Source organism: Xiphophorus hellerii, chromosome 9, assembly GCF_003331165.1.
Source record: "Xiphophorus hellerii strain 12219 chromosome 9, Xiphophorus_hellerii-4.1, whole genome shotgun sequence".
NCBI classification, from domain to species: domain Eukaryota; kingdom Metazoa; phylum Chordata; class Actinopteri; order Cyprinodontiformes; family Poeciliidae; genus Xiphophorus; species Xiphophorus hellerii.
In genome coordinates this window covers 31,026,978-31,049,114 of record NC_045680.1, presented here as the reverse complement: position 1 = coordinate 31,049,114, position 22,137 = coordinate 31,026,978, and the positions used below count along the sequence as shown (strand labels likewise).

Sequence of the window (22,137 nt, the reverse complement as noted above, 5' to 3'; positions counted from 1 at the left end):
GCAAATAAATTACTAATTAAACCAGAATAAAAGTTGTAAAGAAGATTTGGGAATAAAGAAAGATTACGAGAAAAAGTTGTTAGAGAATGAAGTCAGAGTTAAGAGAGTGAAGTGGTAATATTAACAGAATAAAGTCATAAGAGAATAGTCGGACTAATATGAAAATAAAGTAATATTAAAATAGTAAAGTCACAGTAATGCTAAAGTAAAGAATATATTCAGAATATCAACAGAATAAAGCTGTAGTGTTAGGAGAATGAAGTATGAAATAAATATTTAATTTAAAACATTTAATTTCCTTTGGTTATAAAGTATTTCTGAATTTAATACCAGAAAATGTGGGTTTAAATCCATTCTGGAAATATTAAGTAAATGATAAACTAAACTATCCCAGATGTTGGGCCAGAAATTCAGCACCGTTTTTCTTTTATCAATTATTTTTTATTCTGTGCATTTTTTTATTAAACAGTCGGAAACTTCAGTGTATTTTATTGGGATTTTACTAAACAGACCCAAACAAAGAAGGATTTTACATTTACAGGGACAGAGGAGCTGAAATCAAACCATCAAAGTGGCCTAGTCCAAGTCTAGTTGAAAATCAACATTAAGTATTCAAAGTAAGTTTAATACATGAATGTTTTATTTGAGCTCTTCTGGAACTGCATTATGTTTGTTTCTGGTGCCATGGAAGCCTTAAACCCTCCTGACCTCTGGATGATTCGGGCCGTTTCATTGCTGGCAGGGTTCGGCCACGCGGCCGATGAACAGCAGCCGTTTCATTGCTGGCAGGGTTCGGCCACGCGGCCGATGAACAGCAGCCGTTTCATTGCTGGCAGGGTTCGGCCACGCGGCCGATGAACAGCAGCGTGTTGAGCTTCGACTCTCTGATGATCACCAGGAACGGATGATCGGCCAGGAAATACTCCCGGTCCAGGTTCAGGGAGCGTCCGACGGCGACCACGGCGGTGGAGGCGGCGGCTTCGCTTCCCTCCTCGTTCACCTGGAAACCAAAAAACAACAAGCCCACACAGATCAGATTAAACTTTAACTAGACCAATCAGCGGCAGTTTGAGTGAAAACAAACAGAAAACATGAACTTTGTGTTCCTGACCTCCAGGAAGGCTTTGTGGTAAGCATCAGAGATAAACAGGGAGTCGCTGCCGTCCTCCAGGATTCCTGAAAAAACAGACCCCATTATTAATCTCATAAATATAATCAATAATTAATGTTTTTTAATCTGTAAGACATTTGAATAAAAATCAGTGGAACTGAATTTCACAGTAATGAATATTTCAGTGTGGAGATTAAATCTGCTGATGTTGCTTAAAGTTGTAATAATACCAAATTAAAGTCATGAAGTTAGTAGAATAAAGTAATAATTCTATGAAAATTTCTACACAAATTGTCTTAAAAATAAAATGCTGAAACAATTTATCGGTTATAAATATGGAAATGTTTCATCTATTAACATCAATAAATTATTGCTTTTGTATTCTGATAATACAGAATTAGCAGCTAATGACTTTATTCTAGTAATTAAAAAGAGACTTTCTATGGGGATTGGTTCTGTTCCAGGTTCTGATTCTAGTTGTGTTTCTGGTTCTGTTCCAGGTTCTGATTCTAGTTGTGTTTCTGGTTCTGGCCCAGGTTCTGATTCTAGTTGTGTTTCTGGTTCTGGCCCAGGTTCAAGTTCAGGTTCTGGCCCAGGTTCTGGTTGTGTTTCTGGTTCTGGTTGTGGTTGTGTTTCTGGTTCTGGTTCTGAACCAGAACCTGCCTGGTACCGGGCAGGCTGGCCGTGCTGGCGCTGAACAGGTCGGTCAGGCCCATCTGCTGCAGCTTGTCCTTCAGGCTGAAGCTGTCCTCCACCCTGAAGCGCGGGACGGAGACGGACACGGTGGTTTCTCTCATCTGGTCCAGCCAGATCTTCAGCTTGTTCTGGTCCAGATTCTGCTCCACCTGAACGGAAAAACTCACTAAATAATCCGACATTCATCCAATTCCTTCAACAAGGACTGATTTTCACTCCAGCGTGTTCTGGTCGGAGGTTCAGCTTATGGCTGCAGTGTGTGACTTTTATAAAAAAAAAAAATGTTTACATGTTTGTTGTCGTGACAGTTTGTTATAACACAAATCATCTGTGAAAATTTTTTTTATCCTGCTAACTAAAAACACCCAATCAGAGGCAGGAGGCGGTTCTTAGCGCTGCCAATCACCCTCTGTATGTTATGAGTGCTAATGCCAGTTAGCATAGCCACCAATGATGGTTAAATGGTTTTCCTGTAATGGTGGGTTGTTTCTGTTAAATTAACACATTTAGCAGCATGTTCATGAGGTTGATTGACAGCGCTAAGCCCCTCCTGTTGGCTCTGATTGGTTGTTTTTGGTTAATTTCTTCAAACAGCAGCTCAGGCAGGAGGTGGAGGAGATCGATCTTTTCACAGATTATTTGTCTTATAACAAACTGTCACAGCATGACAGATTTAACACGTTTAAAAAATTATAAAAGTTAATTTAATGTCAAATTTCTCTGCTTTCCTGTTAAAAATATAATATTCACAAGCCTGATGAATGACTCGTTTGAATTTTTTTGTCCTAATATTGGCAGAAATGCCTCACCAAACGTCTCAGGTAATCTCTACCTTCACCTCATCACCCTGTTTCCTCGCTCTACACTTCAATTCCAGTAACTTCTGGCTAACAAATGTAACAGTTTTTTATGTTTTCACTTTTCTCTGCAATACTTCTGAATTTATTTACAACCTGGACATTTAACCAAAGCTACAGGATAATTTTCTCTTTGTAAAGGAGGAAATGAAGTCTACCTGACTGAGCGGATGGCCTCTGTTTGGCAGGATGATCACCATGGTGATGTCGTCTCCTCGGTACGGCATCTCCAGCAGCTGCACCTTCTCCTCACGCAGGTCCTTGTAGTTGAACTTGGTCTCCTGGTACATCATGTTGACCTCGCAGCTGCGACTGTCATCCACAAAGAAGTCTGACGCCATCACGTTGTCTTTGGGAAACTTGTTTTTCCACAAACCCTGAAAGGGAAACAAAAACTGTTGCTCGGTGTTCAGGAATATTAGATTATATTTGTATGCAGATGATATCCTGCTTTTTATCTCTGATGTCCTAAAACAGATTTCTATCCAGGTTGCCTTATCTTCAGGTCTTTACCAACCTTGAAGTAGATGGTGTTGACAAGAACCAGAACGGTGTTGGAGTCCAAGGCGCCGGACGGCAGCGTGTCCTGGATCCTGTTCTCCGTCTTGTTGGAGATCCAGTCGTTGATGGTGATCCGAGCCGCCTCCGGGTTTGTCTGCCAACAGAGGAGTTACTGGTACAGATCCAGTTTGACTTAAAAAAACAGCAGATTCCTTATCTGAACTCTATCAAGACTTTAGGAGCACAAAACAATATCATCTGCATAGAGGGTAATATTCTCAGCAAAATTACAATAGGGCAGCACAAACAAAGTTCAAAATATTAAAGAATTTTTTAAAAATAATTTAATTGCGATTATACATGAAATTATTTATTCCTAATTTTATTATAAATAAATTCTAATTTTAAGTATAATTTAACAATATCAATAATTACTTTAATATAATTATAATTCATTTATATAAATAAATATATTCTACTAGTCTAATTTTGCAGAAGATGCTGTTATTTTAGTTTTTAACAAGACGTGAGACTCAATTAACATTTTTAGTTAAGTTAATTACAGGGGCTTAATTAATGAATCAATTAATTGCATTTTATTTGAAAACCATTATAGAAATACAGGCAACTTTTTAAATTCAAAGTTAAGTTTTGAGATTAATATTTTTTTTATATTATTTTGAAAAGTCAAACAATTTTGATTTTTGAAACTCAGAAAATTTCCAAGTTTTTTCTAGAAAATGTCTGAGATTTTGGGGTTTTTTTCAGAAATCTACTCCTCCTTTTTTGTTGTCTTTATGTCCACATTGGCCTTAATACGGCATCATAGATATGTTTCATTTTTTCAATAATTTAGCAGCAAAAATGTTTTTTGAATTGAAAACGTTGCTTGTTTTGTCTAAAACGGTTTTAAATTAAAATGCAATTAATTAATTAATGAGACTCTGCAACCTGTGTTTAAAAAATGATTAATTGCGTTAAAATTTAGAACAGTATTAACATTTTAATCAAAGAACATTAGACATAAAGAAAAACATATTTAATATTCAAAGTATTAACTTTACTTCCTGTCCAAATCAAACGTTTAATTTCATCCTGTGAAGGTTTCCAGTAGTTATTAATCTGGAGCCATTTTGAAACGGTTTAATAATTTCTGACGTCACCTTGAAGTTGAGAGGCATCAGTTTGGCTCCATACACGGTCTCGCTGATGTTCTGGTACGTCTCGTTGAAGTGGAGCGACTTGTCCCCAAACAGGCGGTTGGCGGAGACCAGCAGCGTCGTTTTGTCTTTCTTCCTGTACAGTCGGCAGTTCAGTTTGGCGAAGAAGAAGTGGATCATATCTGACGTTTTCTCCTTGATGGTGTCAAACTGAAACACCTGCAGATGGAAACATCGGGTCGGGTCAGTGGTAACTACTGACTGGATGTGGAGCAGAAACAGATTTCACCTAAATTTTTATTCACTTTTCTTTAAATGTTACAGAGTTTTAAAATTTAGGCTTAAAATCACTGAAAATAGGATTTGTTGTATTAAAAACACTAAAATAATCTTAATGTGATTTTTGTCCAGTTCTTACCTGGTCAATAAAATAAACAATGTTTTAATTAAAGAAATTGATTTATTATTTCTTTTAGTTTAGCACTTTCTTAACTTTGAAAATGCTATTTTGTTAGTAATTTTTTCAAATTAAATTCTAAAGCGCTAATTTTCTTGACTGCTTTGAGAACTTTCAGTTGAGTAAAATTCAACATCCATGTTGAAGTTTTGGGTTTTAGCTGTTAAAATTATTCAAGTAGTCATGCTCTTATATACATGCTCTTATTTTGAAGTGTTTAAGCAGCAGTTCTGTTTCCTCTCCTCACGTTCTTCACCCGTGATGTTGATGGTTTATCGTTAGCAAAACCAGTGTTGTATAGTAACGAAGTAAAAATACTTCACTACTGTACTTAAGTATATTTTGGAGTACTTCATACTTTCCTCGAGTATGAAAATGTTTGATGACTTTCACTTTTACTTCACTATATTTCCGAACTTAATTGCGTACTTTTACTCCGATACATTTTCAATGTGTGGTTTAGTTACTCGTTACAAAAAAGCGAGAGAGAGAAACAAAGTGTTTTGACCCCACCTACTGATTAGCAAGTAGGCTACCGAACAAAGTCCGTAGCCTGCTTGCCTGGGCTTGTTCATCACCTCCAATAGGATACACCTGTTTCGCTTCTCCCATTGTTGGGGAAATCAGAAATCAGAACACCGTAGAGCGGATGGGTGGGAGGGACGAACACAGAACAGTGCTGCCCGCACTGACGCGGCTCAGGGATTACGTGACACGCAGCGCCGTGCCCTATCATGCACTGTAAGCTATGTAATGTGTTTGAGGCAGTTGACCAAAATCCCGGACAATTTTTAAATTCCCCCCGGACATCTTTTTAGGTCTGAAAAGTAGGACATGTCCGGGAAAAAGAGGACGTCTGGTCACCCTAGTTCAATGGGGGACAGAAGCCATAGCGATAGCAATTTAGACTAAATTTAACGAATATAGGAAAGGCATGCAAGTTCAAAACCACAAACCATTAACATGTGCTACTCTTTAAAACTGGAACAATTTATTAGCAGGTTTCATTTTGCCTGCACTTGGTTGGGTACAGTATTTTAAGTTTATTTGACAAGTTTACCAAAATATAAGAAATGTCATTCAAACTTGCCTTGTTTTACTTTTTACTTGTACTTTTCATTACATTACTTGAGTACATCCATTTTTACAGTAATTTCCATACTTAAGTACAAGAAGTTTCAGATACTTTAAGACTTTTACTCAAGTAACATTTCAGTCAGTGACTTCGACTTTTACCAAAGTCATATTTTGGAGAGCTACTTGTACTTTTACTTGACTCTGAGATTTCAGTACTTTATACAACACTGAGCAAAACTAATGTTTATGATTAGCTTTTTAGCATTAGCTCTTGCTAAATACCTTGTGGGTGTCACACTTTAGCATTAGCAGGACCAATGTTTATGGTTAGTGCTGTAGCATTAGCTTCTGATAAATACCATGTTGCCATAATGTTTTAGTGTTGGTGAAGCTAATGTTTACGACCAGTACTTTAGCATTAGTTTTACTAAATGTTATGTTGGTGCAGCACTTTAGGATTATCAGAACTGTTTATGATTAGCGTTTAGCATTAGCTTCAATTGATACCATGTTGGTGTAGTGCTTTAGAGTTCACTATTAGCTTCTGCTAAATATAGTGTTGGTGTAGCACTTCAGCGCTGTAGCGTTTATGAACTGTTTATGATTAGCTTTTTAGCACTAGCTTCTATAAATATCATGCTGGTGTAGCATTACTAGAGTTAATGCTCATGATTAGTGCTTTAGCATTAGCTTCTTCTAAATATCATGTGGGCTAAGTGCTTTAGCAGTTTAGCATTAGCAGAGCTAATGTTTATGAGTAGCTCTTCAGGGTTAGTGCAGCTAGCTGTCAAGTTAGCGGTAGCCACCTCTGTGCTAATGTTTGAGGGATTCCGACCTTCATGATCTGCTCCAGTGTCTGGTTGCAGGCTCCCAGTTTGGTCATGGCGAAGGCGGTGGAGATGCTGAGGGGCGACATGAAGATGTTGCTATCTGGCGTCCGGCTGAGGGCCATCTGCTTGTACAAGGCCAGGGCGAAGCGGCCGTTAGCCTTCGATAGCTCCCACACCCTGGGGTTGACGGGCCGCGGCTCCGGGGTCGGTTCGTCCGCCTCGTCCGGGTTGGGGCTGCGGTAGACGCAGCGCGGCTCCAGAGCAAGGTCTTTGGGTCGGGCGCTGCAGATGTCCAGAAGCTGCGCACTGGAAAGCAACGGCAACAATGCCAGAAGCAACCAGCAACTAGTAGTCCTCATCCTGGATGGAGGAGAGATTAGCAAACCAATTTAGGAAACCAGAAGATTTCAGAAACGCTGAAGGGTGCCAAAACTTTTTAGCAAAGTTAACAAGAATAAACGCAACCTGGAAATGTAATTAAATAATGAAAAAGAAAAAGTATAATTAACCAAATGTGGTTCAGTTCGACCTGATTACCGCACAACCTGCAAAAAAATCACCTAATTAGAACCTGACTGACAGCAGGAAGTAGGCAAAAAAGATCCTAGAAAAACAAGACGTCCGGCAAAACCTGTCTCTGGCAACCGTCCCTAAAACAGCAACCGTCCCTAAAACAGCAACTGTCCCTAAAACAGCAACTGCCCCTAAAACAGCAACTGCCCCTAAAACAGCAACTGCCCCTAACACAGCAACTGGCCCTAAAACAGCAACTGTCCCTAAAACAGCAACTGCCCCTAAAACAGCAACTGTCCCTAAAACAGCAACTGTCCCTAACACAGCAACTGTCCCTAACACAGCAACTGTCGCTAACACAGAAACTGCCCCTAACACAGCAACTGTCCCTAACACAGAAACTGCCCCTAACACAGCAACTGTCCCTAACACAGAAACTGCCCCTAACACAGCAACTGTCGCTAACACAGCAACTGCCCCTAACACAGCAACTGTCCCTAAAACAGCAACTGCCCCTAACACAGCAACTGTCCCTAAAACAGAAACTGTCCCTAACACAGCAACTGCCCCTAACACAGCAACTGTCCCTAAAACAGAAACTGTCCCTAACACAGCAACTGTCCCTAAAACAGCAACTGTCTCTAACACAGCAACTGTCCCTAAAACAGCAACTGTCCCTAAAACAGCAACTGTCTCTAACACAGCAACTGTCCCTAAAACAGCAACTGTCCCTAACACAGCAACTGTCTCTAACACAGCAACTGTCTCTAACATAACAACTTCCTTGAGCAAATGTCTTTAACAGTTGCAGAACCAACCTAAAGCCACGTTGTGACCTTGAACTCGTGACTTTCAGCATCGATACAAAACAAACAACAAAAACATGAATGTTTTGAAGTGGCCTAGTTAAAGCCTGGACTTGATTCCAGCCTTTAACTAGGCCACTCAGGCTGGGAAACCCTCCAATGCGGCTGAATTAAAGCAGAATGACGATAAAAACATTTGATATCAGCTGCTCCCTCTAACGTTTTATCACTTTTTCAGATGTTCAGGTTGCGGTGCTGTTTTAACAAACTGAGCAATAAAGTTTTTATTTTTTCAGTAAGCGATCAATAAGCGAAGGAAGATTTTCCTTCGCTTATTGATCAGAAACTTGAGGTAAACGACAACAGATTGCAGATATTGATCAAACATCAATGAGGCCAAATGGCTGAAGTTCAAGTAACTTTTACTTTCAGCAACATAAAAAACAAAAACACAAAAAAATCACAAATTCTCCAGAATTGGACCCAGAACCAGAATCATTCTGCTAAAAATGAAGAATTTACCTGAGCAGGTACGTCGCAGCGAGTCCAGGAGGAGAGAGCAGTCTGAGCTGTAAACAGGTCACTGTCCTGCAGAGCAACGACAAATCCACTTCAACCTTTGAAACATTGACCCGCCGCCATCACCGTGACGACGAACCCCTCCGGAACCGATCAATACCTGAACGGGTCAGGACTCAGACCCAGGAACAAAACTATATTAAACTGGACTGAAATTGTTTCCAGCTGCAAAAGCTTTAACATACATTTTAAATGTAGAAAATAAAATAAAAAATGTTGCTTTTAGGATTACATTAAATTGGAAGCCTGAATAAATAAAAATTTGCTGAAATTGAACTTCAAAAATATTTGTAATTTTGAGGTCAAATATTTGCTTTATGATATATTTATTCTTGGAAAAGGAAACTTTGGGCAGAAAATTTTAAATTTGGGTAAAAATTTAACTTTTTGCTAAATTTAGTTAATTGTTTTACTTTACGTTTAAACACAGAATGTGGCTGTTTACGTCTAGTTTCATGTGAAAATTTCTTAGTTCACTTTAAATAAAACAAAACTATCTTAGAATAAACTTGAGACCAAATAACTTCACAAGAATTTCTCCGACTTTATAATACCTTTTTAAAGAAATCATCAAAATTTATATTTCTGATGGCTGGTTCCAAATTTTTTTTATAATTTCTGTATTTTGAGACTAAAATATTGAGAATATTTTGTTAACTTTACAAATCTTATTTGGAAGGATTTAAAAACTGGATTTGATATTTAAGTTTATTTTCCTGTAAACATTTGATAAAAAGATGAAAGTTGCTGCTGTAACAAGGGAGGAAAAATAAACAGAAATAATTTAATTCAGGGTGAATAATATATTTAAAGCAGAGCTAAATATATAATATAGATATTGATCAGTTTATAAGAATGAAAAGTTATCTTGTGATAATTTATGCCATAGTTTGTATTGATAAATTGTTTTCTGTTAAATTGTATTTTTTGTTTTCTGTAATTAAACATCCAGAAACAATTTATTTAAAATCTGAAGCAAATTTTATTGTGAAATCATAAATATTAAAAAAGTGCAGAAGAAGTTTCACATAAAAACCAGAAAACAAAAAAAATAAGATCAGCTGATCTGACCGGGTTCTGGTCCAAGAGAACCAGAATCTGACTTCATCTAAAGTTCACATGTATTAAAGTTAGTCCAGGTTTGGTTCTGGTTCTGTTGGGTCAGAACAGCTTGGGCAGCTGCCTCAGGCGGCTCAGGTCCAGGATGTTCCCGACCGATCCCTCCGGCTGCGGCCCGTTTGGACCGGTCCGGCCCACCGGCACCGTTCGGTTTTCTTTCTCCTCGCCGGCGCCGGTTCTGGTTCCGGCCAGCAGCTGCATTTTGGGCCGCAGCTCCCGGATCAGCTGACTCTGTGGGAGGGACTTCAGGTTCAGAGCGTCACTCAGCGGCTGTCGGGCCTCCTGACCTCTGACCTCCTCCTCATCATCCTCCTCCTCCTCGATCAGGCCGTAGCGCCTCATGTACTTCCTGGTGGCCAGGGACATGTTGCTAGGAGACAGCAGGGAGTCGCCGCAGCCGGAGGGGGCGTGGCCTCCCAGGGACAGTCTGCTGAGCTGTGATTGGCTGAGGTAGCGCAGGGCGATGGCGTTGGCCTCCAGGCTCAGGTCCACGCTGCCGCCGGCGAACAGACCGCTGCCCGTCGCCTCGGAGACGGTCAGCCTGGAGACGACCGCCGCTGGGTTGATTGTCGCCAAGGTGCTGGCGGAGAGAAACAACGGGTCAAAGGTCAATTGTCACCTAAAAGTATCGATTGTTTGTAAATACAGCAACTTTAAACGGCCACTGGTTGCCATGGTTACTGATAGCATTTATCTTGTTGCTTTAACACAGGGTAGCGTGTTGTCACCGAACCACGACCGTTGATCACAGCGTGATCAAATAAGTTAAGGTGACATCATCAGCGACCCAAACGCGCTCCGGACCGATGGAGGAGGCCGGACGTTTTAAAGGGGCGGAGTCATGTGACCTCCAGGCACTGAGTGCCATTTTATAGCAAAGTGGTCAGAAACTACAGAACAATAAGATGATTAAATGGTGCTAAAGTTGTTCTCTACTCATGATCAATTGTTCTTCAATAATCCATTTGATATACAAAACTTTTTCAGTTTTCAACTGAAAGATTTTAAAATATATGATTACATTTTTCCTTTAATATGTTATACTTTATCTTTACTGCCTTATTGTAATAGCACAACCCAGTAACTATGTTACCTTCAGTTGTTATAAAAATGCTACATATATCCAATTTGACTTGAAATTGGGCTTCTGCCTCTTTAAGAAGCTACGCCTCCACAAAGTCGTCCCAACATGGCTCCTCTATTAACCTTTTAATGTTTTTACCAGTGTTGCTCTGAGCAGCAGCTCCTATTATGAGCTCAGCAGATGTTTGCTAATTGCTGCTGGCTAGTCTGCAGGGGCTGAGTGGGGGAGGAGCTACACCTGGAAGGCGGGACTAGGTTCACCAAGGCGTTTTGCAGAATGGTTGCCATGGAGATTGAAGGATTTCTCAAACATGAAAGGATCAAACTAACCCTCCAGGTTTGTTTTTGATGAGGGAAAAACATTAAAACATAATGGAGAGATAAAAAGTGGATTTTATGTGTCACTGCCCCTTTAAATAGTTAGAACAGTGTAGTTTTGCTGGCTTCCTGCAGTGACGTCGTATAAACCTCTATAAACCGGCAGCCATCCAGGTGAGATCGGTACCTGGCCGTCTCCACCGCTCTGATTCGGTTCTTGTCCGACTCTGTCAGATTTTCCGTATCCACGGCGACGCCGAGCTGCTGCAGCCGCCGCAGCGTCGCTCGGGTCACGGCGTCGCCGTCCGGACTCCTCTTCTTCTTTTTCTGGTCCCGCTCCCTGTCAGATGAGGAAGAGGACAGCTGGGAAGACTGGGAGTGGTGGGACGCAGACGGGCTCTTCCTGTTGGAGTCGTCCTCCGCTTCCTGTCTGCTGTCCGACTCCTGCAGGCGGCTGCTGAGCTGAGTCTGAGGAGGAAGAAGGTTGATCAGGACCGGTCCGCTGGAACCCATCAGAACCATCTGATCCAACAAAAACATCAACATGTTTCAACAGGACGGAGAAATACGGCCAGACTGCCATATTCATTTATTTATTGTGAAATTATGAGAATAAAAAAGTATAAATAGGAGGAAAAAGGTTTGATGGTTATGAGGTTCTGACGTGACCCGATTGTGGTCGGTTCTTCTAAACAGATTCAATCGTCTCAAAGTTCTGCTGATAATAATTTGATGTGTAAATTATTGTGTTAATAATCCTGATACAAAGCACAGCTTCACAAGATGCTCAACTTTCTCATCTTAATGTAAGTTTCTACTTTATACTGGAGTTATTGTGACTTTATTCTTGTATTATTGGGAATTTATACTAATATTGTTGCAACTGTTGTAATTTTAATCTGGTAATATTAAGATTTTATTCTCCAATTATAACTTTGGATAATCTTATGACCTTTCTATAACTTTCATGACTCTCATGTTATCCAGGTAATACAACTCCTCTCATATTACTACTTTATTCTCAACGTTATTGTTTTGTTTCTCTAACACTCCATCAGAGTTTTAGTAAACAAAACCATAAAAGTGAAATTTTTATTTTTTTACACAATCTCTTAAAATATTTAAAAATCTAATGAAAAATCCCAGAATAATCCTTCCTGTGTTTCGTATCGGCTGGTTAATCTAATCCCTAACAGATGAGGTAATCCCGGTGTGGCAAAGCTCAGATTTCTGTCTTTTTGGTTCTGATCCGATCAGAAAAGTGCGTTACCATCAGGTTCTGGTAGAAGCTCTGCTGCTCTGCTGGAGGTCCGTACATGCTGACGCTCTCTCCCAGAACCGGACTCTGCAGGCCGCTGGTGCTGGACAGAACCAACAGAACACGGTTTACAGATCAGCAGTATCGGCACCGGTCCGATCAGTAAAACCGGGCCGATATTTACGGCCATCTTGCCGCAGCGTGTGTTTCAGGAGGCGGCTGGTCATAGGGTGTTTGTTTGGTCCTGTGCATTGATGCAGTGAAGGATTGTGGGTAGTTTAACGGAGGCAGAGATGCAGCGTTGGCGGTGTGGTTGAGTTTTTATGATGTCAAAAAGTTTGGGAGAAATATCCGATATTGGTAAATATCAGTTATTGGCCATAACAGCATTATTAAACCCAGACACACTGATCCCAACCAAAACTTTACTGAAGAATCTTTTGATTCATTGTTCATACATATTGTAGAAATGTTTGTAGCCTTCTCCTGACTGATACCTTTGCTACCAGGCTTATCATAAACATCCGGTTTATGGTGATGAATCACCAAAACTGCAAATCAGAAATTATATTTAATGTTTTTTTTCCTTAAAGGCCATCCTATCCTTTGACTTTCATATCGTTTCCAATCGGAAACAAACTTCCTGAATGACTGAAAGCTTCACCTCTTAAAGCTGCAGTTTGTAACTTTATGCGTTTATTAAAACTGTCTCCATGTGGTGACAGTTTGTTATGAGATCTCCTCCTCCCTGAACTGTTGTTGCTGTCTGAAGAAATACACCAAAAACAACCAATCAACGCCGGGAGGAGGGTCTTAGTGCTGCCAATCAATCTCAGGCACACACTGCTAAATGGCGGAGAAACTACTCATCGTTTATCTGCCATTATTGGTGGCTATGCTACTTAGCCTGAGCATTCATGACAGGCTGTGCAGAGAGTGATTGACAGCACTAAGCCCCGCCTCCCGGCTCTGATTGGTTGTTTCTAGTTAGCACTGGGAGAAGACAGAGGAGCTAGATTTTTTTCACAGATTATCTCTATAAAAGTTACGTACTGCAGCTTTAAGAGCAGAGAGCTTAACTGGACTATTCTGGTCGTCTGCCCAGTATAAAGCCACCTGATCCCGGTTCATCCCAGTGGGATGAACCAGTGGGATCCTGCCGTCTACCTGTGGATGTCGGATGGGGAGCAGCTTGCTCCTTCCTCTGGCTTGTGCAGCGACAGGTCATGTGACGAGGCGGAGGCGCTGGAGGAGGATGAGGGCGGGGTTCTGGGGTCGGGTTTGGGTTCTGGTTCCTCCTGCAGGAGCAGCCGGTCGGGACTTTGACCCCAGAACAGACTGGCGCCTGCAAACAGCAGCGACTTTAGAGGAGGAAACACAAGGAGGTCAGAGCTGCTGGAGGAGGCAGGCTCACCCGTTCCCACGGCGACGCTGGCGGTGCTCCTTGGCGTCGCCGTTTGGACCTGCGGGTCGGAGGTCTGCAGCTTCCCCTGGGCCTCCAGCAGCATCTGGACCTGCAGGAGACAACCGGAACATCTGGGATCCGACACTGCATGTTCTGATCCGATTCTGCTGCATTACAACCCGTCGCCATGACAACAGAGCATTTCACCTCTACTAGCTTCAACCTGATCCGGAGAACAGAGCAAAGTTGTTTTTATACAATAAAGAAGAAAAAAGTAAAGACTCACAATAATATAGAGAGAATAAAGTGGTACAACAGTAAAATAAAGATTTAATCTTACTAGCAAAGTAAGATTACTTCTAGAAAAAGTTAAATACTGTGAGAATAAAGTCGTAATATCAAAATAACGTCATAATAACATCAGAATAAAGTTGTAATGACATGAGAAAGTCGTTGCATTAAAGTAGTAATTTTATAAGAACTCCTACACCAAAAAATCAAACTGGGAATATTCTGGATGTTTTGGATCTGTGTTCTGTTGGGAAACCCATCAAGCTGTTGAGTTTTTAAAGATGGCTTCCTCCTCTCCAGACCCTCAGCATGATGCTGCCGCGGCCAAGGAGATGAGAGCCCAGCTGCAGTTCTTACCTGAGCCTGCAGGAGGCGCAGCTGTTGGTCCTGATGCAGCAGCAGCTGGTAGGTGTCAGAGGTCAGGACTCCGCCCACTTTCTCACAGCAGGGATTCCCACAGGGGGGGCGAGCGAGGGAGTCTGCGTGCCACAGGGGGGCAGGAGGAGCGTGGGGGCAGGGAGGAAGAGGAGGAGGAGGAAGAGGAGGAGTGGACGGATGGCTGCAGGGAGGAAGAAGAGAAGGAGGAAGAGGAGGAGTGGACGGATGGCTGCATGGAGGAAGAAGAGGAGGAGGAGTCTGTTTATAGGAGCAGAAAGGAGGAAGAGGAGGAGTTTGCTGATGACAGGAGGAAGGAGGAAGAGGAGGAGTGGATGGATGTTTGGGGGTGTAGTGCTGAGAGGAGGCGAGGGGCGAAGATGCTTTCGGAAAGGAAGAGGGAGGAAGAGGAGCAGATTGCTGGATTTGAGGAGCAACGGCAGCAGGGAGGAGCGCTGGCGAGGGGAAGATGGAGGTGCAGTTGTGGGCGGAGCAGCAGGCGCAGGGCTGCTGCAGGTTGGAGTTCGGTGTGCTGTGGAGGTGAGGAAGAGGAGGAGGCTGTGCCGCTGATGAAGAGGCGGTGGGGGAAGCCGGCTTCCTGTTGGCTGGAGGCAGCCTGTGGGCGGGGCCAGAGTGCTGCCCCCCGCTGTGATTGGAGGAGAAGCTGCCGTCGATCAGCAGGGAGAGTTCAGGAACGGACGGCTGGACGCGGCGAGCCTGGAACCGAAACGGATGGCGGAGTTGTTACAGGAAGTGAGAGTGTTGCCTAGCAACACAAACAACCTTCCAGCTCAATTTCTTGACACCAAAAAACATCAAATTATGTGGTTTTGTTTTTAAGAAATGGTGCTTTTTTTAGAAGCACTAGAAACTCAAATAGAAAAACAAAGACAAACAAAACGTGAAATTTGCATATTGGCCCCTTTAAATGTTCTTCATTTATTCGTTATAAAATAAACCTGAGGAGCCTCTGCAGACTTTGATGCATCGTCTTGGTTATAATGGTCTGCAGCTCTAATGGCTGGGTTTATCCAGTTGGGTGAAGGGAGTTTTATTCAATCACAATAAAAATAATATTAAATTTTCTTTGTAATGAAATGCAGGGGACGGATATTTAGTGGCTTCAGGTCAGAGGGGTGAATCACCTGAGCTGCTGGAGGGTGGGGGCTCGGAGACGGTCGGGGAGAAAAGTCCTCATCCTCGACTCCAGAGTCCTGATCGCTGACGGACGGACCGGCAGCTGGAGGCGTCGCCCTGGCAACAGAACCGAACATCAGCGCCACACTCGTCTTCTTCCTGGTCCAATTAAAAGAACTGGGCGAGTTCTGACCTGCTGAAGGCGCCGTGAGCCGTTCTGAACGCTTCACCCTGCCTGCTGGGATCCTCTGGGCCCAACTCGCACCGCAGCGCTCCGCCGTCCACCGGCGCCACCTGGTGACCGGACACATTGTTACCCAGCACCTCGACCCGGCAGGCCCAGAAACCAGAGCCGGTGGTTACCTGGTAGAGCGTGGCGGCCTGGGAGGCCGTCAGCAGCTGGAAGTCCAGCTGGGCTCCCGGTCCCGGTCGGGAATCTCGGCACTGGAAGAACTGAGGGGTTCTGTGGGTGGAGCCAAACACGACCAGGAGGAAACAGCCGAGCTCAGACAGAACCCTGAAACGCAGCGGAGACGGGATCATCAGAACTACGGCCCGGAAACTTTTAACACATCAAATTGTCTTCAGGCACAAACAACAACTGTCCGTTCAGGAACAGCTGAAAATAGAGATGATTTTATTTTATTTTAGTTTCTGAGTTATGTAATATTATCGCATTTAAGTTTCAAATTGATTGCATGCAATATTAGGGCTGACCTGATTTTGTAATTATTAGGGCTGTCAACATGAGTTAATGGAAACTTTAAACTGTTGCTGGCCATGGACCTTATCAGAGGGGCCGCGTTTCATTGGCTGATGCCCATTCTACGTGGCCGTCTCACAAACACACTTAGCTTCCCGTTAGCTAAGTACAGCATAATGGCAGAACTGATATAACTTGTACACCTTGAAGCCTGTCTGCTACACAGTCTTACGTTAGCTAAACAGATCAATATGCAATGTGTCTGTATCTGACATACACTAAAGATTTTATTTTAGCAGAAAAGGCTTTGGACTAAACTGTTACTCTGTTAGCCACGTTAGCACCAAGTACAGCTAGTCAATCAACCATTGCTGTGTTCAGGGAAGTGCTAATTAATAATCGAGAAATAAATATCAAGCCTGGAAACTTGATATCGTAACGGACTGAATGTTATGTTTTTAACTAATCTTTGCTTGTTTTGCGGGGAGCAGGCGGTTGCCACGGTAACAGGTGTGCTTAAACTACAGAGAGAGAGAGTAAAAAGGTAGGAGTGGTGTTGAGTTGATCACCTGTTCAGGTTATTTTGCCTTTGTTTACCTTTGCTGTGGCTCATTACAGCCGCTGTAGTTTCTAAACGTTGGACTAATTACTTCGTTTGTTTGTGAGTTTACGTCATTCACAACAAACATCAAATAGAACAAATATATCTCATAAAATTTTAACAAACAAATGGCTTCTACCGTGGTAATTATCTGAAATTAAATTAATTATATCCCAACTTCAGAAGATTTGCCTTTACCTTTACAGAGCTCTTTGGTTCCTCCTATCAGTCTGTAGCTTCTCATATTGAGGTCAAAGTTCAGATCTACCATAACTGACTGACACCTGCTGGCCTCAGGTTTGCAACCAGCTTGTGACTGAGAAACCAGTAACCTCCTCCCAGATGATGACATGAACTTGTTAGTTCCTCTGTCCATGTAGCAGCTGATATATTGTGAAAATCCGGTAGAAATGACGCACTAATCAGTCATGTTTACATAGAAACAACGAGGCTTTGTTTGTGAGACTTGCGGTCACGTGGGTCGGTTGTGGGCGGAGCTTGGTAAGGTCCATTACTTAGCAGCCCGTTGCTAGGTAACCAAAGTTGGGGGGAGCTGCTTCTTACCCAGCAGGCTGTTGCTAGGCAACCAGAGAGCGAGTGAGTTGATTCCACCAACTTAGCTAAGCTAGCCTTGAGAGGTTTCCTCTGCCTACATCTCCCAGAATGCCACGGGGTTCTGGCTCAGAGTTCAGTGAATATTCCATCAACTCTATTATCTATTGATATTCAGTTATTGATTTATTGTCCTTCCGTTTGGCTCTGAATTGTAGTAAAAAAGAATCAGGATTCTTTTGTGGATTGATTTTTTTGTCTCACCTTCCACAACCAGAACCAGAACCAGAAGCCTCACCTGTCCTGCAGGGAGGAGCCGAACATGAACCTGAGGCTCCAGGCCCAAACCTGAGGGTTGTAGGCGTGTGTGACGCCGCTCAGCCAGCTGATGGAAGAAAGACGGAAACGTCAGTAAGTGGCTTTTCATCGTCCGTTTCTGTGGATTTGAAAACGTTTGTGAACCTACAGGCCGACTAGCGGCAGGCTGGAGGCTTTGGGGTCCGACTCCAGCAGCAGAACCAGCTTCCTGCTCTGATCCATGGTCAAAAACCTGCCAGCAACACAAACGCACCAGCAGGAAGTGACGCCATCAGAAGATGGCAATTTCAAAATACAAACAAGTTTACTGGGAACAATGGAAACCCAAAACGTTCACTGGTAAAAAAAAAATAAAAATAAATTGAATTTTCCAAAAGTTAAATGCTTCAAAACCCAAATTTTAGTGATTGATCAAACTGATTAATTTCCCAGCCGTAGGTCAGAGTAAAGCTGTCTCTCACCCTCTCTGCCGGCCAGCGGGGGGCGCTGGTCGGCCGACGCCCGTCAGCGCCCTCAGCAGGGCGGTGGGGATGATGGGGACGGCGCGGACCGGCTGGACGTCCAGCGGGACGGCAGGACAGACGGCCGACCAGCTGAGGCTGAACGTGGTGGCGTCGGCCTGCTGCCGGCAGACAACGTGAACTTTGACCTTCAGCAGCTGGGACAGATCCAGAGTCTGTCTGCTGCTCACCAACTGCTGCAGAGCCTGAAACAACAGAAACCATCGGCTCAACATCCAACATCTGGAGGATAAAGCTTCAAAAAAATAAATAGAATAAACAACGGTTTAAACACAGAAAAATTCAAGAACTTTCAAGGTAAGTGTTAAAACTTTCCAAACTTTAGAGATAAAAACAATACAAATTAACTAAAAATGACACGTTTTAATTCACTGTCATATGATGTCATTTATTACTGTTATTAATACTTTTTGATTCTACATTCTAAAACCTAGAATATGACAAAAATTTATGTTTTGAAATGTCCAACACTCACACAGCTCCACCACTACCAAAAACATTACAACAATAATAACCAATTTCAATAACTTCAACATATAAAGTAAACGACAATCAATAAGTCACTGAGCCATTAGGAATAATAAATATTCATTACATAAAAACAATCTCGTTAAGATTTGTAAACAACTTTTCAGCTCAAGTTAAATGCTTAAACACAAATATGCAAAGAAAATTACAAAAAAAAGTCTGAAATTATTTTTCACAAAGTTTTCTGCTGTTTAGCAAATATAAAAAACTAACTGACTAATTTTAATTGACCTAAAACAAGAGAAGTTTAGTCTGATTTACCTTCAGACAGTGATTAAAAAAATACATTTTTATCATCTTTAAAAACCTGGTTTGCCAAGGTTTCCAGATTTTGGCCTTTAATCCAACGTTAGATTGCACTTTATTATAAACTTTGCAGTTTGAATTCCAAGCACTTTTGGAGGACTTTATGCAGAATTCAAGAACTTTCCAAACCTTGAAAACACCAAAATGAAATTCCAGCACCTGTACAAACCCTGGAAATCAACCAATCACCTTGAAGCAGTGGTGAAGCTCAGCCTCTGATTGGACAACGGCATCATGAGGCGTCTCGGACTGGACGACCACGCAGGGGACCAGAACGTCTCCAGGAAGCAGAGCAGACGGCGCTGCGGTTCCGGCCTGGTCCCGACCCGGATCGAAGCGGTCCAAGGTCACGGTGACCCCATCCTCATCTGGGGGTCACAGCAGAGGTCATGACATGGAGCAGATCGTTAGCTAATCATTAGCGGGTTGATAATGGACAGTTAGAGGCTCGTTAGCCACCCAATAGCTATTTTTTTGTGGATCGCTAGCGGGTCATTAGCGCACCGATCGATCAATAGTGCACTGATCGATCAGTAGCACACCGATCGATCAGGATGGGAACTGACTCTCACCTTCGTTCACAGAGAGCGACCCCAGGAGGAAACAGTGGAGGCGGGGCTTGTTGCTATGGCGGGCGTGGCGCTGCGCCAGGCGTAGAGCTTTCTCCAGGAGGACAAGCCGAGGTTTCCTGCAAGGAGGCAAAGGTCAGAGGTCAGAGATCTCAATTTTGTTGAGAGGCAACAACCCGATTCAATCACTGCACCACTAACCAGAACCAAACCACCATTCTTATTATAAATAAGATTGGGTGAAATGTTTTAACCTGAAATAAACAGCTATAAGCAGATAATTGCAGTCAGATTGTTTATTTAGTTGATTTTAAAACGAGCCTCCATAATTAAACTCCAATCAAATCTGAGCAAGCGAAGACTTAGCAACAGGTTAACGTTTACCTGTGTGAGCAGAGCTGGAGGCGGAGCTTCTGTCCCGCGGCGCTGCCGTCCCACAGAGCCAAGCGGGATTTAGGGAACGCCAGCTGAGCGAGGGAACCAACGGAGCGCCTGCTGGTTGGAAACAGGAAAAAGTCAGACTTCTGGGAAAAAAAGTCATATTTCTGAGATTGTAGTTACAATCATAAGATTAAAAAGTTATATCTCTGACTCTTCTCAAAATTCTGAGAGATAAAGTCAGAATTACAATACTTTAAAAAGTATGAATTTTGAGTCATAATTCCGATTCTTCCCTCCGAGAAAATTAGAATCAGAATTTTTACTCTTTTTCTCAGAATTATGAGGGGGAAGAAAAATCTGAATTATTGAATTAAAGTCAGAATACCAAGAACTAAATTAGCTTAATCACAATTTTAAGTTTACATTTAATCTCATTGTGTACGGTGACAAACAATAATAAATTCAAAGATTTTAATTTTAAGTTCCTTGGAAAGAAAAGTCAGAATTATGTGAATTTAAAACGTCACAATTTCGAGATTAAAGTAAAAATTTAAGTATAACCAAAAACTTATGAGTTCATGTCTCATAATTAAGACAGTTTTATTTTAAAACTATTACTGTCCTCATATTTTTTACTCACGTCATTTAGCTTGTGTTCCTCAAATACAGCGCCTTTTAACGAGTTTAAATTTTAAATGCATCCAGCTCTTGGCAACAAATTAATGTTCATAAGGGCTAAAGCTTAAAAGTTTTCAGAACCTTTAATCTCCTGGATTTGGTTGCTAACTCTCATGCTAACACACTCGTATGCTAAATATTTTATATTAACCTGGTTGCAACAATAATGAACAGAACTGGCGGAAATGGTCCAAACGCTGACATCTTGTTTAGGATGAAGTATTTGTAAACATTGACGCCATTAAACCTCAGCGCTGCTCGGCTGTTTGTGGAAACCATAACAGTTAAATCACCTTAACAGTTAAACATCATCACAACAAACTCGCCTTCTTCTCATGTTTTCTGGAGTGAAAACCTGCTGAAGAACTTCCCCGGGCAGGGCCTGCAAGTTCACCGGGTAGCTCATACTTGCTGAGGCCGGTGAAGTGAAGCAGTGGGCGGTGGATGAAGGACGGTAACACCGGGGTCCCCGCAGCTAACGCCCGCTGCTAACCTCCCGCCCCGGCCGCATCGGCTCCGTCTTAGCTCCACGTACCGGGCAAAGCGCCACTCCTTTAGATGACTAATGGACGTAGGAGACGCTTTCCTCAAAAACTGTTTTCATCTTTGTCTGTTAGAACTTGTTTTAAAAAAAATAAAAACAAAAATCCACTAACATCTAAAGACAAACGCCGTTTAATTATGGCGCTGATTCTATGTCGTCCTGGCGGGGTGAAGGAATGGACCAATAAGAAATGTCCTCACATTCAGTCTGACCAATGATCTTCCGCTTTGTTTCGCGTCACTAGTTGTCGTCCTCGAATGGGGCAAACTGTTACTCGACACTGCCTTCTGCAGGCTGACGGAAAAATATGGTTTTTCAGACCCCTAACAGCATGTTGCCATGACAACATGATGGTCGTCAACGGCTTTATAGGCGGCAAGAACAGGGGCGCTGATGTCCTGCATCCTGCAGCTGTTAGGTGGATCCTTACTCCAACAGACCGGATCAGCTCCGAACAGGCCTGGTAACGAGCCATTCATTTGATCCAGGTGTGTTGAAGCAGGGAGGATGGGAACATAGAGGACTGGACTGAGCACCGCTGGGCAAGAAGGAGAAGCCCATCACCATAAATAAATAAATGTAAACAAAAATCATACTTATGATGTATAAAGTATTTCAAAGTGCAAATTCCAATCCAATAAGTAATACATTATCTGTTAAATAATATGTTTAATCACTTTACTTTTAGCTTTTTATAATTATGACTTGCAAACTAATATTGTGACTGTTTATATTCCATTTAGTTAGTTAGTTAGTCTCATAAATAGTATTTTTTTCGTAGTATTTCACAATTCAATTTTTTTCATAAAAATAAATTTTTAAAAATTTATAATTTTAAAAATAAAGGTTTTGAAATAATGAAA

The 22,137-nt window shown here is 42.1% G+C and overlaps 2 protein-coding genes across 2 annotated transcripts; both read right to left on the bottom strand.

Annotated features, from left to right (window-relative positions):
- Nucleotides 1-472: 472 nt before the first annotated feature.
- serpinc1 (serpin peptidase inhibitor, clade C (antithrombin), member 1) lies at nt 473-8,637 on the bottom strand. The gene is made up of 9 exons (XM_032571172.1): nt 8,531-8,637; nt 6,695-7,049; nt 4,329-4,544; nt 3,182-3,319; nt 2,823-3,041; nt 1,782-1,956; nt 1,112-1,176; nt 818-1,000; nt 473-723 (listed from the first exon to the last, which is right to left on the bottom strand). Exons 2-8 carry the CDS (start codon nt 7,046-7,048, stop codon nt 824-826), a joined length of 1,344 nt encoding a protein of 447 aa, XP_032427063.1. The 5' UTR covers nt 7,049; nt 8,531-8,637; the 3' UTR covers nt 473-723; nt 818-823.
- A 926-nt stretch (nt 8,638-9,563) lies between these two features.
- On the bottom strand, nt 9,564-21,428 carry stil (STIL centriolar assembly protein). Its single transcript, XM_032571064.1, has 16 exons — nt 21,057-21,428; nt 20,056-20,163; nt 19,675-19,790; nt 19,292-19,470; nt 18,209-18,453; nt 17,896-17,979; nt 17,728-17,814; nt 15,937-16,090; nt 15,767-15,867; nt 15,582-15,690; nt 14,419-15,153; nt 13,780-13,879; nt 13,533-13,710; nt 12,378-12,468; nt 11,295-11,575; nt 9,564-10,286 (listed from the first exon to the last, which is right to left on the bottom strand). The coding sequence occupies exons 1-16, from the start codon at nt 21,134-21,136 to the stop codon at nt 9,749-9,751; spliced, it is 3,186 nt and encodes a 1,061-aa protein (XP_032426955.1). The 5' UTR covers nt 21,137-21,428; the 3' UTR covers nt 9,564-9,748.
- Between the last annotated feature and the right edge of the window lie 709 nt (nt 21,429-22,137).